Source organism: Cibotium barometz, chromosome 47 (genome assembly GCF_041138505.1).
Source record: "Cibotium barometz isolate CiBa-2024 chromosome 47, ASM4113850v1, whole genome shotgun sequence".
NCBI classification, from domain to species: domain Eukaryota; kingdom Viridiplantae; phylum Streptophyta; class Polypodiopsida; order Cyatheales; family Cibotiaceae; genus Cibotium; species Cibotium barometz.
Genome location: NC_141092.1, coordinates 3675373 through 3689219, shown reverse-complemented (window position 1 = coordinate 3689219; position 13847 = coordinate 3675373). Strand labels below are relative to the sequence as shown.

The window sequence follows — 13847 nt, the reverse complement described above, 5'->3', positions numbered from 1 at the left end:
TCTTCAGTTTACTGACATGGAAGACAGGATGGACTTGAGAACTCTCCGGTAACTCAAGTTTATATGCTACGTCCCCAATCTTCTTAAGGATTTTAAAAGGATCACAATATCTCGGAGAAAGTTTATCACACTTTTCCGTTTTCATGGTTTCTGACTGCGCAAGAACCTTGAGGAATACAAAGTCACCTTCTGCAAAGGTCACCTTTCTGCGTCCTTTATCCGCATAAGTTTTAGCGCGATCCTGAGCACTACGAATGCTCTCACGTGCGGCTCTGAGCATATCATTCATATCTTCAAGGAAATCCTTGACAGATTGAATCTTCTCCTTTTCTAGGCCTACAGCCATTGGAGATCTCGGCTGGAACCCATACATTAACATGAATGGTGTAAATCCAGTCGCGCTAAATGCTTGGAGCTGTTATAAGCAAACTCCAATATGGGTAAATATTCTTCCCAATTTGATTGCTTCTTACTTACATAAGAACGCAACATATCCTCGAGTATTTGGTTAACCCTTTCTGTTTGACCATCAGACTCCGGATGGTCCGCCGTACTCATACTCAGAGTAGTATCCAGCTTTTTGAAGACTTCCCTCCAAAAGTGGCTGTTGAACTTTCTATCTCTATCTGACACTATCTGCGGGGGCAGGCCATATAGCTTGTAGAGATGTTCAATAATAAAGAGTTTTGCCAACTCTGGCGTTTTTCCCGTTTTCTTGGTGGCAATAAATTTTGCCATCTTGGTTAACCTATCCACCACCACCTAGACCGAGTCATTCCCTCGACTTGTCGTAGGTAAACCGGTGATGAAATCCATGGAAATGCTTTCCCATTTCCCTTGAGGAATGCTTAAAGGATGGAGCAAGCCCCCAACCTTTAGCCTTTCATGCTTATTGACCTGACACTTATTGCATTGCAGCACATAAGTCTGGACGTCCTTGAACAAACTAGGCCAATAAAATTGTCGTTTGACTAGTGCATAGGTCTTTGTATCCCGGGATGACCAGCACTTGGACTATCGTGACTTTCTCTAAGAATGCATGCTCGAAAGTCACCAATAGTTGGTACACACACCCTACCCTTGTAGAGTAAGTACCCGTCGTCGTCAATGGAGTAGTTAGCATACTTCTCCCCCCGACGAAGTTTAGCATCATCCTTTGAAACCGTGTCGGAAAACAAAGGTGATGAAGGGCCTACATCTGAGCTCTTCGGCTCAAAACTATACCCCGAAGACTCGGCTAGCCTCTCCAAACTAACTCTCGCCTCGCTACCCGCCGCACCTACGGCCAGTCTCTTTGGACTAGCATTACGTGCCGGCGAGGAAGGTGGGCGCGGCTGTGACAAAGTGCGTACGCGTACAGCGCGCCAGACCTTTGTAAAGATAGGATCATGCTCACGCAAGCCACGGAGTGATTCCAAGAACTCATTCTTGAAAACCGTAAAGCTGAACTCATTAATTTGTGGCATGTGGCTAAGCGCATCCGCCACAACATTATATTTACCCCTTTGGTAGCGAATCTGAAGGTCAAGCTCCTGTAGGAGCTCCGCCCACCGAGCTTTCCAACCTTTCAACTTGTTTTGACTCGAAAGCCATGTCAGGCTTTCATGATCCGTACGTACTTCAAAAGTGGCACTATATAAATAGTGTCTCCACTTTTTAAGTGCATGTACGATGGCCAGTAACTCTCGCTCGTAAGCCGAGAGTAGTTACACTAAGCCCCATCTAATTTTTGCTCTCAAATGCAACAGGGCGTCCCCTTTGCAAAAGCACGGCTCCAATGGCCTCACCACTAGCGTCTGTCTCCAAGACAAACGGCTCAGTAGGGTCAACTATAGTCAAAACAGGTGCAGCTGTTATGGCTACCTTAAGTTTTTCGAAGCTTTTTTTTGTTGGTCTCCCTCCCAACATATATTCTTTGTTTTTGTGCGCAATTGATCCGTCAACGGGACTGCGATCTTTGCGTAGTCCTTTACATAATGTCGGTAAAACCCCGACATGCCAAGAAAAATCTGCAGCTCCTCGAGATTCTTCGACGCTAGCCACTTGAGAATAGCTTCCACTTTCTCAGGTTCCATCCGCGTACCATGGGCGGATGTAATGTGGTCCAAATAGTGAATTTCTCTTTGAAAAAATTCACATTTGCTCTCCTTCGCAAATACCTTGTGTTGTCGCAATAACTGGAACACTAATCGCAAATGTGCCAAGTGTTCTTTACGCGTTTTACTGTACACAAGAATATCATCTAGGAAAACTACTACGAATTTTTTTAAGTATGGACGTAAAAGACTGTCAGCGTCATAAAAGTCGCTGGAGCATTGGTTAGCCCAAACGAATAACCAAAAACTCAAAGTGACCGAATTGTGTCCTGAATGCTGTCTTCGCAACATCCTCGACCTTAATTCTAACCTGATGATACCCAGATCTCAGGTCTATCTTAGAGAAATATTTCGACCCATAGAGTTGATCAAACAACTCGTCCATACGTGGCATAGGGTACTTATTCTTAATCGTGACTTGATTAAGAGCCCGATAATTTATGCACATGCGCATAGAACCGTCTTTCTTCTTTACGAGAAGAATCGGTGATGCCTAAGGACTCGAACTAGGGCAAATAAACCCTTTCTCTAAGTATTCGGTCAATTGCTTTTCCACCTCCTGTGCCTCGGAGTGGCTCAACCTATAAGCAGGCTTGCTTATTGGTTTGGACCGAGGTATAACTTCGATGCCATGGTCTACTTCCCTTGATGGTGGTAAACCATCTGGAAGCTCTGTAGGAAAGACATCTTGAAATTCCTGCAATAAACTTTTCAAAGCATCTACGTACTTTGTTTTTAGAGTCTCTTTGCCTTGGACTTTGTTGTTTCATCATCACATGCATGCCAAACAGGGTTTTTAGAAAACAGTGGGTCTCTTCCAAGGCTTTGTTTTCCATGTTTGTCTACGCAAACATTACTTTCAGTTTCAGCTACGGAAACAGAATTTACAAGAGAGTAACAATCGTATACTTGTGCTACCTGGCCGCTGCGGACCGCGTGGCATAACTCGAGCGATGATATAAGTGGTGAAAAGGGGACACTACGGTCTCCCTGTAGGGTGATGATATTACCCCCAGACTCAAACTGTAATGTGTTGTGTAAATAACTCCGAAATAGGCTAGGACCGAGGCTATACAGCCACTCCCTGCCTAAGTAAACATCTGCTTTAGCCAAATGCATGACCTGGAAGTCAAGCATGGCCTCATAGTCCTGCATGATCAAAGGGACTCCCAAGACCACGGTAGTCCATACCTTTTTATCATAACCATTGGCCAAGCCAACGGTATACTCATGATCACTTGTGGTCTCTTTTAATTTCAACTTCTTGACCAATGAATAGTTCAAAAAGTTATGGCTAGCCCCATCGTCTATAAAGACAGTGACTCTACAGCCACCTATGGTGCCATACATGCGCACCATGTCATGCCACATAGCTGGTGTCACTGAACAAGCGTGACGCTCGTCACAATGACTCACCGTAACCTCTTTGAACTCTCCGGCACTGAGAGGTAGCGTCTGCACCGTGTGCAACTGCCTAGACGATTTACCATCGCTCTTAGGCACCTTGCCACTAGTGCTTGCTTTTAACTTTGGGCAATCAGCCTTGTTGTGCCGCCCCACTTCATTGCAGTTGAAGCAACGATTTTCCTTTTGTGCTTGCAAGTACTACTCCTTTTTGTGGGTTTCAGAACTTTGTTTTTTCTTGAAGGGCCTTGGTTTTTTAGACCAACGACCCCCTGACTCCCCTCCGTCCTCTCCCCTGTTTTTTCACTACGGAAACCCTTTCTTTTAAACCCCGACCCCTTTTTTTCTTTATCCACTGATCTCCCTGCCCCATCTCGCGCACCACAGCGCTTGATGTCATCATAGATTTGCGCATACTTGATGGCCTGAGAGAGGTCCTTAGGCTGCAAGGGCTCTACATACTCAAGATAATCATTTGTTAGGCGTCGTTTGAAGCCCCTCAATGTTTGGAATGCATCGATTCCCTTCAACTTGAGTATGAGCTGTCTGTAGTCAGAGATGTATTGGGTGAGGGTCGTGTTCTATTGAACACTTGTCCCACGCATCCCAACTTCTCTCTTCTTCATTGCCTAGAAAAAACTCCTTTCGAAACATTGTTTCGAAAGCTGCCCAAGTGGTAGGGCGAGTGGTAAGACTCATTTACCACTTGTATGCCTTGCCAGACAATAAGAAACTAGCCTCTACGGGCTGCACATGACTAGGCTGCTTACGCAGCTCATGAATGTCCGACCATTTCGCTAAGAACATATTAACAAAATCCTTGTTACGCTCTCGTTCCTCGCCGCCAAAACTAGGCAACTTAAAATCTTTAAGTAACGCCGAGGTTGCCTCTACGACCTCGCAGGCACTGCGGCCTGTCCTCCCGGGACCACGGGTGAGGCTGCGCTGACACGTGTCGCAGGCGGGCATCTATCACGAGGAAGAGGAGAAGATGTCGAAATAGCGGACAACACGTCTAGGCGTGTGGAGATGCCCTGCAGTATCGTGACAACGTCATCCTGGACCCTTTGTAAGGTCGTCAATTGTGTGTTAACATATCTAAACATCCCACTAGAGCGCTCCGTCTCCGTGAGGATGTCGGCAGGGTCAGTAAGGTACTGGTAAAAGTCGTGGTCTGCCAAGAGCTCATCGTCCCCCTCGGCGACGTCAGTGTCCATATAATCCAGCTCATCGGCCGGAGCGGGGTCAGCCAGGTCGGCAGCCTCTACGGGCATGCCAAGGTCAAGGGCAGGGTCACGAGACGTGGAAGGCTCCTGCGGGTCACGAGATGTGCCCGGAGAGCGCCCCTCCGAACGGGAGACGGCCTGGCGTCTACTACGGCCAGCCAACTCGGTCGGGGTAAGGCCCACGACCGAGGAGAGAAGTCCTGAAAAACCTACCGGACTAGGGGGTGGGGACACACTGGGGACGGGTAGACATTTTTATTTACTTGCAATGCAAACAATGCAATAAAACAGAAATACACAACAGAAACATCGGATTATCCCTTGCCGGGATTATCCCTCCCCAGCCGAGAGAGAGGATCCGTTTGATAAAAAATAAATGATTTTTTTTTTCTCAGCTCTGGTGGCGCCTGCTGCACTGGCTTGGCTGGCCGCCGCCGCCGCGTTGCTGGTTGCCAGCTATGCGCTGGGCAGGCCGCCCATATGCGCTGGCACCTAAGGGCTAGCCGCTCGCCTGGCCGCCCACTGGGCTGGCCGCCTAAGGGTTGGCCGCCTGGGCTGGCCGCCCCAGGCTCTTCGCGTTTCCAAGGCAGGCACCCCCTGCACAACAGCGCTACGTGAGGTCGTGAGGCTGCTCTTCGCCCCCCTCAGACGGCGCACATGGGTGGTCTCAAACGTGACCCCCAACCCTCCGTTTCCATGGACGAAAAACCTTACAACTTGCACCATGGCTCTGCGCAGCTTGGCGCTCCGACATGGCTGAGCGGCGCCGTGCAGCTTCTTGCATTTCCAGTCGCAACACAGGCGTCTGAAGACGCGCATCATGCCGAAAGGGCTTGGCTGGTTCGCCCCACCTAAAACGGCGTTGCATTGCTCCAGCAGGTCGTGGGCTGGTCTTCGCCCCCCCCCCCTCCCCCACACACAGTATAGAGATAGGCGACTTCTCTTTCTACCAAACGAAATTTGATTCGCAGACAAGCTTCAATGCAGAGAAAAAAAAACGAGATCTTACCTGCAATTCGCTTGTTGTGTGTGACGGAGAGAGAGAGAGAGAGAGAGAGAGTTCTTCCCTTCAATTCTGGCCGCCTCCCTCCACACACTCCATTGTGGAGATAAGGATGAGGAGATGAATGGTTGAAAACCATTGAGTGGGCTCCGGTCCCCCGGTCACGCGCGGACCCTGACGACCCAATCGAACCACGCTCTGATACCAGTGTTAGATACCCGTAACGCCGCTATCTACAAGCGTTACCACAGGAGGGGACGACATCTGGCTCACCACCCAGCCATAGAGGAAGAATGAGGATTGCCCCTCATCCCCCAGGCTATATAGTGTGTGGTGTGCCGTCCACACTAGCCTGGTCGCCCATGACTCCACATGGGCGTCCTCTCCCACTGAACCCCGGACATGGCCATCCGGTCTGCCGCCGTCGGTCACAGGCGTTACAGCCTACGTGACAAAAAAGAAGGTGGGCGAAGATGGTCCTTCATGAAGGTGGGCGAAGAAAAAGAAGCTATTGCAAGAAGAAAACCTATAATCAACCTATCTAGCATGCATCCATCAAGCATCAAAAGCATAGAAGCAACCAAGAAGAGGAAACAAGGAGAGCTCACAAGTAAACTATTGCAAGGAAATGACTGTATTGCTTATTGTCAAAAATGACTTATATACAAGTGACTAGTTTTCACACTAGGTCGACCAAACTTAAAAATGGTCCAATCTCTATTACTAGTCTTAAGTGACTATGTACACTAAGTCCGTTGACTTTCCCTATTTGACTAGTTTTTACACTAGGCCAGCCAAACTTAAAAATGGTATGGCCTCTATTACTAGTCTTAAGTGAGTACATACACTAAGTCTGTAAACTTTTCCTATTTGATATTAAGTGCATGGTAGGGCCTCTATTACTAGTCTTAACCGAGTATGTATACTAAGTCCAGCCTCTATTACTAGTCTTAAGTGAATATGTACACTAAGTCCATAGACTTTCCCTATTTGACATTAAGCCCAAGGTAAGGCCGCTTTATATGTTCCAGTGCCATCTTGCAACATACAAGTGCATGTTCACATGGGTAAGATGGCAAAGTGTCTTCGGGTAGGTTGGTGGCCGGGAGGGTGAAATCATATTAACTAACAAAGTGGTTAACATACCCCCCTTCTTAATGGTGGTCACATCCTCACATCACTATTAGGAAGGTGGGGTCGAGAAGTGAATGGTGTGGATGGTCCAAGATATGCCACGGATTTGGTGGCCAAGGTTAAGTGGTTAGTTTGGGACCAATCCATAGCCACATGGCAGGGCAAGGTGATGGGTAGCTTTGGGCAGTCATGATGGCAAGCACCTTGCTAAGGCAGCATGGAAAATGATAGGTGATGTAGAGTTCTTCATGTTGGGCCTCCATTGGTTTTAGAAGTGGTGTGGACCCTCCAACATGTTGAAGTGAACCGTATCCTGTTTTTGGCAAAATGAGTGCTAGGACCCCATGGAATGATGAGCATGGGTAGATGGAGGTCCAAGACATCTTCTCAAGGGACAAGGTTTTATGCCCGAATCTCATAGTGTGATGCATGGATCTCATAGCCTGATGCCTAGAGATGGGTCATTTTCTTGACAAATATGTTGACCATGGCGAGGTTGTGGTGGTATTGAATTGAAGCCAAAGCCAAGGTCATATGCATTGAAGCGTTTGGAGATACCTGCAAGGTCGAGGCATCTCCAGATGATGGGTCATTCCATGGGCCGGCCGCCCGCCATGGTCCCCCCATCCTCCAGAGATGTACCTGGAGGGTTGGCATTGATGAGGTTAGTTACAGGTGCATGTGTTTGTTTGTGCCGTGAGATGCGAGAAGTGAAAAAAATTATGATACCCATTAATGAAATATGCAGGTAACGTGCATGGACAATGGATGAAAGGTGTGCGTGTGGGTGCACTTCTCCAACATAACGACCTTTCCAACACAACTGCTTTCTTTCACTCTCTTTGCTTCTTTCTTTAATATTTACTTGGCATCCCTTTTCTTGGGGAGTTAAGATGAATAGCTTGTTAGAGGCATGGCAATGGATTTACCTATGGTTGTGCCCACAGCTACAATGGAGTTGGGGGACCTCTGTGGCGGCTCGATGGACTTGGCATTGTGAGCTCTTGGGCTAGAGGTGGGGTAGATTGAATGGGTGGGGTGGTCGAAGACAAGGCACAGAAAGTCCTTGCTTATTTTAGGAAGGTCCAGGAAATGGGTCATGTACCATGGGCCAGGCTTGCTTCACGCCATGGTCCCCCCATCCAAAAATGTACCTAGATGGCTGTTGTCAATGTGATGAGGCGCAATGCAAGTTTGTGAAAGAACAATGCATATCAGTCTATTATTACATGCAAAGCCTATGGATATTGCAAGTGAGGTACATGGGCATTGGGCAAAAGGTCACTGGTGAAAACTCTAACACACTCCTTTCTTTGATAGATATTTGTTGTCTGCTTTCTTAAACTCTTACATATGGTTTGAGATATGAAATTGGTAGTTAATGTGTAATGAGGCTAGCCGATAAGGCAAATGAGAATGAAATTGGGTTATCCATGAGAATGGAAGAATGTAGGATACCGAATCTAGCAAGAATATGAGTAAACTACGAACTATGGGTGGCTTGCCGAACATGGTCGAAGGGATCCGAATGCTTCTTGAGCCACTTTTCGAAATGTTGGTGGTTATTTGGTCCTCTACCTTGCTTGATTAGCACAAATGTAGGCTAGTTTGGTGCCTAGAAGAGGCAGATGCAAAGTGCGCTTGAGGGAGTCACCAATTTGTGTGGAGATCTCCATTTGGGTGCATGGATCCAATGGCTCCATCGGCCACGATTAGGATGCCCATGTGATTGGTCAAGATGGAGTTTTCTCGTGGCATCTTCATGAAGTCCCAGCATACCATGCAAAAAGTGAAGGCTAGTAGCCCTTATGAGTGTGTAGGTGCCAGAGACTCAATGATTAAGACTAGACCAGACAAGATAACTGGATCAAAGGCAAACATACAAGGTGTTACCTACTATAAAGGTCCAGTTGTGCTCTACTCTCCATGGGGAGAGCGCTACACCTACTCAATGGTGGGAGCCAAAACATGCAGTAAAAGGAGGGTGAATGGGGTTACCTATATACTTACTGAAAAGATGAGGACGTTAACGCTGTGTTGATCGTTACATGTTGGAATGCCGATAGCGAGATTGTGTGCAGATAGCTTTGTGCCCATGGAGGTGTGTCCTTAGGGCTAGTTCTCGCTATGGGGACAAGGAAGGTGGCTATGGTGGTAGATTAAACATTGAGCTACACCCTCACCATTGCTGAAAGCTGTCTGAGTCACCGACAATGGAAATAACCTCTCTCTTCTCTTCGGCTGCTGCTGTTGAGGGCATTCAATCCCTCCTTCTCTGCTTCTTCTCTGGGCCGGCCACGGCTTTAATTCTCTCTCTCTCTCTCTCTCTCTCTCTCTCTCTCTCTTCATTACCAATGTCTTCCTGCATAGCTCCCTGTCTGCTAGACCTCCATAGTCAAGCCTTCATCAACAGGATCATCTCCATCTCTGCGTCTTGTTCATCGCACCTCCTTGTATCTACCCTATGGACTACGATGCTAGGTCGCTCTCTCCATGGCCCTACTGCGCCGAAGGCACAAGGGCGTGCTAGGCTTAGCTAGCACCTTCTGTCTCCACCCACAAGCTTATAGGGACACACAGGGCAAGTTTTTTTTAGAGATCCAAGTGTCACATCATCATAAATCATCTCCCAAGTTGAAGCCCAATCCAGACCCTAGTTTCTTTATGTTTCAACCTCTTTGATCACCGATCTCACTTATACGATCACGATCTAACATCATTGACCTCACATCTTTGCTCATCGGTTCTTGGATCAGGGCGATCCAACTCTTGGAAGATCCCACTTTTCAAACGATTCAAAATCCTTAATCGCCGATCTTATGATCTGACCTCATCGATCTCACATCTTTAACCATCGATTCTACTTCTCAAATCGTGATCTGATGTCACCGATTTCACCCTCGATTATTATTGTTGATTCGACTTTACAAATCGCCAAAGCCCTCAAATCTTCATGATCCAACCCATGTTGATCCAACTTTAGATCACCAATCGGGTGATTGAACTTTTGACATCCCTGATTCAACTCAAGTGCCACATCAACGCAATCACTATATATAGCAACAATATCAAACTCACCCAATATTTGAGCAAAGCTATTTAAAGAAGAGAAGTGCTGCGTCAACGCAATCACTATATATAGCAATAGTATCAAACTCACCCAATATTTGAGCAAAGCTATTCAAAGAAGAGATTTGACTAGTAAAGTGAAGAAAGGGAGTGTGCACATGGGGTGGTATGTGCACGCGTGGGATGTGAATGTGTGGGCACATGCAAGAGCAAATGAGTGTGGCGTATATGTGTGAGTGTGAATACAAAGAGGGTAGGTACACGTGTGAAGGCAAGGTGTGCACGTACATGTGCATGCAATGCGTGTGCACTCATGTGCGCAAATATGCGCGTGTTTTTTTTAAAAGTTATTTTTTGGCGTTTCTTGATATGTTTTTGGATTTTTTTGAGTTTTTTATCATTCCCGATGAAGGTGATAACTATACACTTGCATGTGGAGTGGGAGTGGGAGGGGGGGCTACATTACATATGTACACATGGGCTAGGGTTTGAGTCTTACCATGCATGCACTCAGCCAGTTAGCGAGCGAGGGTGTTTCATGACGCTTGGATGCTACCCATGGTCAGCTTGGCTAGTGAGCTTGTTGAAACTTTGGCCTTCTAGCTGGCAAGTTCATGTTGTGGCAAGAGTTTCGTGGGTTTCGTGGACCATGGGAATCTCTTTGAGACTGAGGCACAATTGTGGAGTGTAGTGAAAGACACCGCACCATGGGTGGCTCGTCAGGATTCGAAATTGTTTCGGGTGTAGCAAAATTTGAAGGTCAAGAGGGAAGTACAGAGACAAAAGTTCTTATTTTTGCTTTGTTACTTTACAAACCCATAACCTAAAGTACATAATACAACCTCACAAATGGGAACAATGAGGCTTGCATCAGGGTGCATAGAGCAAGAAGATGCAGCTGGAGCTCATGCCACTGCCCCATGGTGTGATTGAACCCACCCCCTATTCTATTGAATCTAGTAAAACCATGTTTGTAGGGACCAGAAGAAAGGTGTTGGCAATACTATTTCGACTGGTGGTACAAGTTACAATTTCCATTTGAAGTTTACAAAAGCCATTACATATGTAGGCACATCTTTATTGGTTGATCATCAACTTTGACTTGGAAATGTAATACTGGCCGAAGCGCTGTCTTGCATACTCCATGTAATCAAAATCGATTTCATTGACACAGGCCTGGCAAAAAGAACACAAAAATAAAAGACATTTCTCACAAAAAAAAATACCGTCTCTTCAAAAAATGAGCTATTTCTTAAGGACTTACTGAGATCATGCCCCACAATCCCCAATGAATGTGGCTTGCCAGGGAATACCCATCTGTTTCTTTTGCAAGCTCTTCTACTTGAGATGGGCTGGCAACATTGCCTGATGCAGAAAACAACAGCACATCATTACAAACACTTTTCATTTACAAACACTTTTATTAAACTGGTGTTTTCTCTGCTGATTCAATTGTCAAATGTCCTACATTGACAGTAAGCTAAAAGCTTACTTGAACTGTCAAGGTAAACTGCAATAAATCTGCATCGTTCTTGGAAATCTGGGAAGCAAACAAACGATCAAGCCAGTGAGCAAAGTAGAGGTGGTGAGCCCCATTTCATATATATATCAACAATTTATTCAAAGCGATGTGTGCACATATTGTTGAAGTTAGATAAGTGGGTGGGGTAGGTATGTATAATCTTTCCATGTCATATATATCAAGCCAGTGAGCAAAGGAGGGTTGGTGAGCACCATATATCAACAATTTATGCAAAGTGACGTGTGTGGACATATTGTTGAATGTTGATAAGCGGGTGGGGTAGGTCTGTATAGACTTTCCATGTCACTCATGAAGATGGGTTTTTGATGATGTCCATGCAGGTGCATCCACATGTACGGGGCCTGTGAGTGCAGGTGTGACGTGCGAGTGAGCCATGAAGCAAAGACGAATTTACTAACCTGGATACTTGGAGAAATCTAACAAGTGGGGTGTATCTGTGTGGTAATCAGCAGCCATTTCACAAAAATGGTTTGCCAGATCATATGCTACAGGATTGTAGCTGGAATATTCATAATCCTGCAAGCAAGATAAGATCCTCAGTAGCATAAAACCAAAGACATAACACAAAGAACTCTGCTGTTTTACTTAATCCAAATCTCTATCATTGCCTAAGCTACTATTGCATTGTTCTTGCACCAAAAAAAACTCACAATGATTGTAAGGGTGTTGTCCTCTTCATCCATCATAATGTTGCCGTACTGTAGATCATTGTGGCAGAAACCGAGTTCACTCTCAGGCCTTGATATTCTGAGTCTTAGTTCTTCTATTTCACGCCCAAGCACTCGGAGTCGGAACTCGTCAACATGCTCTGGACTACAAAGAGTGAGAGCTTTCTGCAGCCAATCTCTGTGTAACAAACATATACATTTTTCTCATACACATCTATTCGTTCAGTTGAGCCATGTGCATAGAACAAAAGTGTAAACATAGCAGAGTAATACACTCTTGAAAGAAAATATGAGAAACGAGCTGCAAATTATGATATACCTGTGAAAGGTGGACTTGATGGACCCTTGGAAAAATACCATACCTCAGACGCTGCCATATTTGAGGTTCCCGAGGTCCCGGCATGGACAGCTGGTGGAATTCCCCCAGCTTTGCAGCAATCCTAGCTGATACATCAGGGTCTTGTAAGTCTGCTGCAGTTAGCGTCTGTTGTATAGATAACCCATTCATCAAACTTTTAGTCACAGAAAGAACCCAATTGGGAATAATTTGGCTCTGTCAAAGGGTCTGTGGAAGGCCACCAAAACCACAGTAATACAAAGCCAGAGGACCCAGAATTTGTATCAGTCATGCAAAAACTGCTATAGAAAATGGTTGTTGAGGGTCTTTACAGACACAACCTCTGCCCATATAAAGGGGAGGTCTTACCCAACCCTCATGGGTGGGCAGGATCTCCCTCCACCCATCCGATGGATGTGGGATGTGTCTGGTAGATGCTTATGGGAAAACATGAAATGATCTGACAGTATGGAGATCCATAATTGTCTCAAATGAGCCCGTATTTGAGCTGTGGTGGTAAAGGCATGGCATGGAAAAACATATGGTGCCAGACCGCGTTTGTGGGTGCGCGCGCGCGCGCGTGTGTGTTGGGTCATGCAAGCACGGAACACTAAAGAATTTGCTTACCCTGGCGTGGAGAAACTCCTCGACGCGGCCGTTGGGGAAGCGGCCCAGGAGGCGAGGGCCATGGCCTGCCTTGGACATGGCCTCGAAGGTCCGGATCTCGTCCTCGCGGTCGAAGAAGAGGTCCACGCCTTCCCCATACACCCGCACCAAAACCACCCTCCTCTCCTTCTGCTTGCCCTCCTCTTCTCCTTCTTCTTCTTCCGGCACACTATTCCAGCAGCACTCGTAGACCTCGTTGGTCATGGCGCCCTTGAGCGGGCGGACGGACACATCGACATCCGCATGCATGTCGCTCCACAGCTTCAGGGCCAGCGATCGCAGCAGGCCATGGGCCTCCTGCGGCAGCTGGAGGAGGCTGCTGCTTGATAGCGGAGAAGGTTCGCCGAGGCTGCCATTGGCAGGAGAGGAGGATTTGACAGGGAAAATGCCGGAATCCACCAAAGGTGAAGCCATTGAACAATAGCGTTGCGGGCGACGGAGGGGGACGGACTCTTGTTGTAGTGACGGAAAATGAATCTACGCAACCAGTCACGCGCTTTTATGGAGAAACGTCAGCGTGGTAGAATTATCTGCATCGGAGACCGACTTCCCCACTGTCCACGTTGCATGTTTTGCCAGCTGGCGACTCATTTCATGGGTAATCTTAGATTCCTATTATTTCCTAATTTTCCAGGCATTTATTATATTTTTTTTTTCTGAATCCATGCAACCGCTAGAGGGCTTCAACCCATGACCTTGGG

The 13847-nt window shown here is 46.7% G+C and overlaps 1 protein-coding gene across 1 annotated transcript; it reads right to left on the bottom strand.

Annotated features, from left to right (window-relative positions):
* Window positions 1–10704: 10704 nt before the first annotated feature.
* On the bottom strand, window positions 10705–13638 carry LOC147611277 (putative choline kinase 2). The gene is made up of 7 exons (XM_086784338.1): window positions 13108–13638; window positions 12506–12627; window positions 12126–12321; window positions 11874–11991; window positions 11425–11472; window positions 11197–11297; window positions 10705–11108 (listed from the first exon to the last, which is right to left on the bottom strand). Exons 1-7 carry the CDS (start codon window positions 13558–13560, stop codon window positions 11010–11012), a joined length of 1137 nt encoding a protein of 378 aa, XP_086640464.1. The 5' UTR covers window positions 13561–13638; the 3' UTR covers window positions 10705–11009.
* Window positions 13639–13847: the final 209 nt, after the last annotated feature.

What these genes read in the sequence shown, in the direction of transcription:
- LOC147611277 (XM_086784338.1), bottom strand. Translation starts at nt 13,560, where the DNA reads ATGGCTTCACCTTTGGTGGATTCCGGCATTTTCCCTGTCAAATCCTCC. An exon ending in ACAACACCCTTACAATCATT is followed by an intron (nt 11,992 to 12,125) that starts GTGAGTTTTTTT and finishes TCTTGCTTGCAG; the next exon opens with GATTATGAATATTCCAGCTA. An exon ending in AGATTTCTCCAAGTATCCAG is followed by an intron (nt 11,473 to 11,873) that starts GTTAGTAAATTC and finishes TTTGCTTCCCAG; the next exon opens with ATTTCCAAGAACGATGCAGA.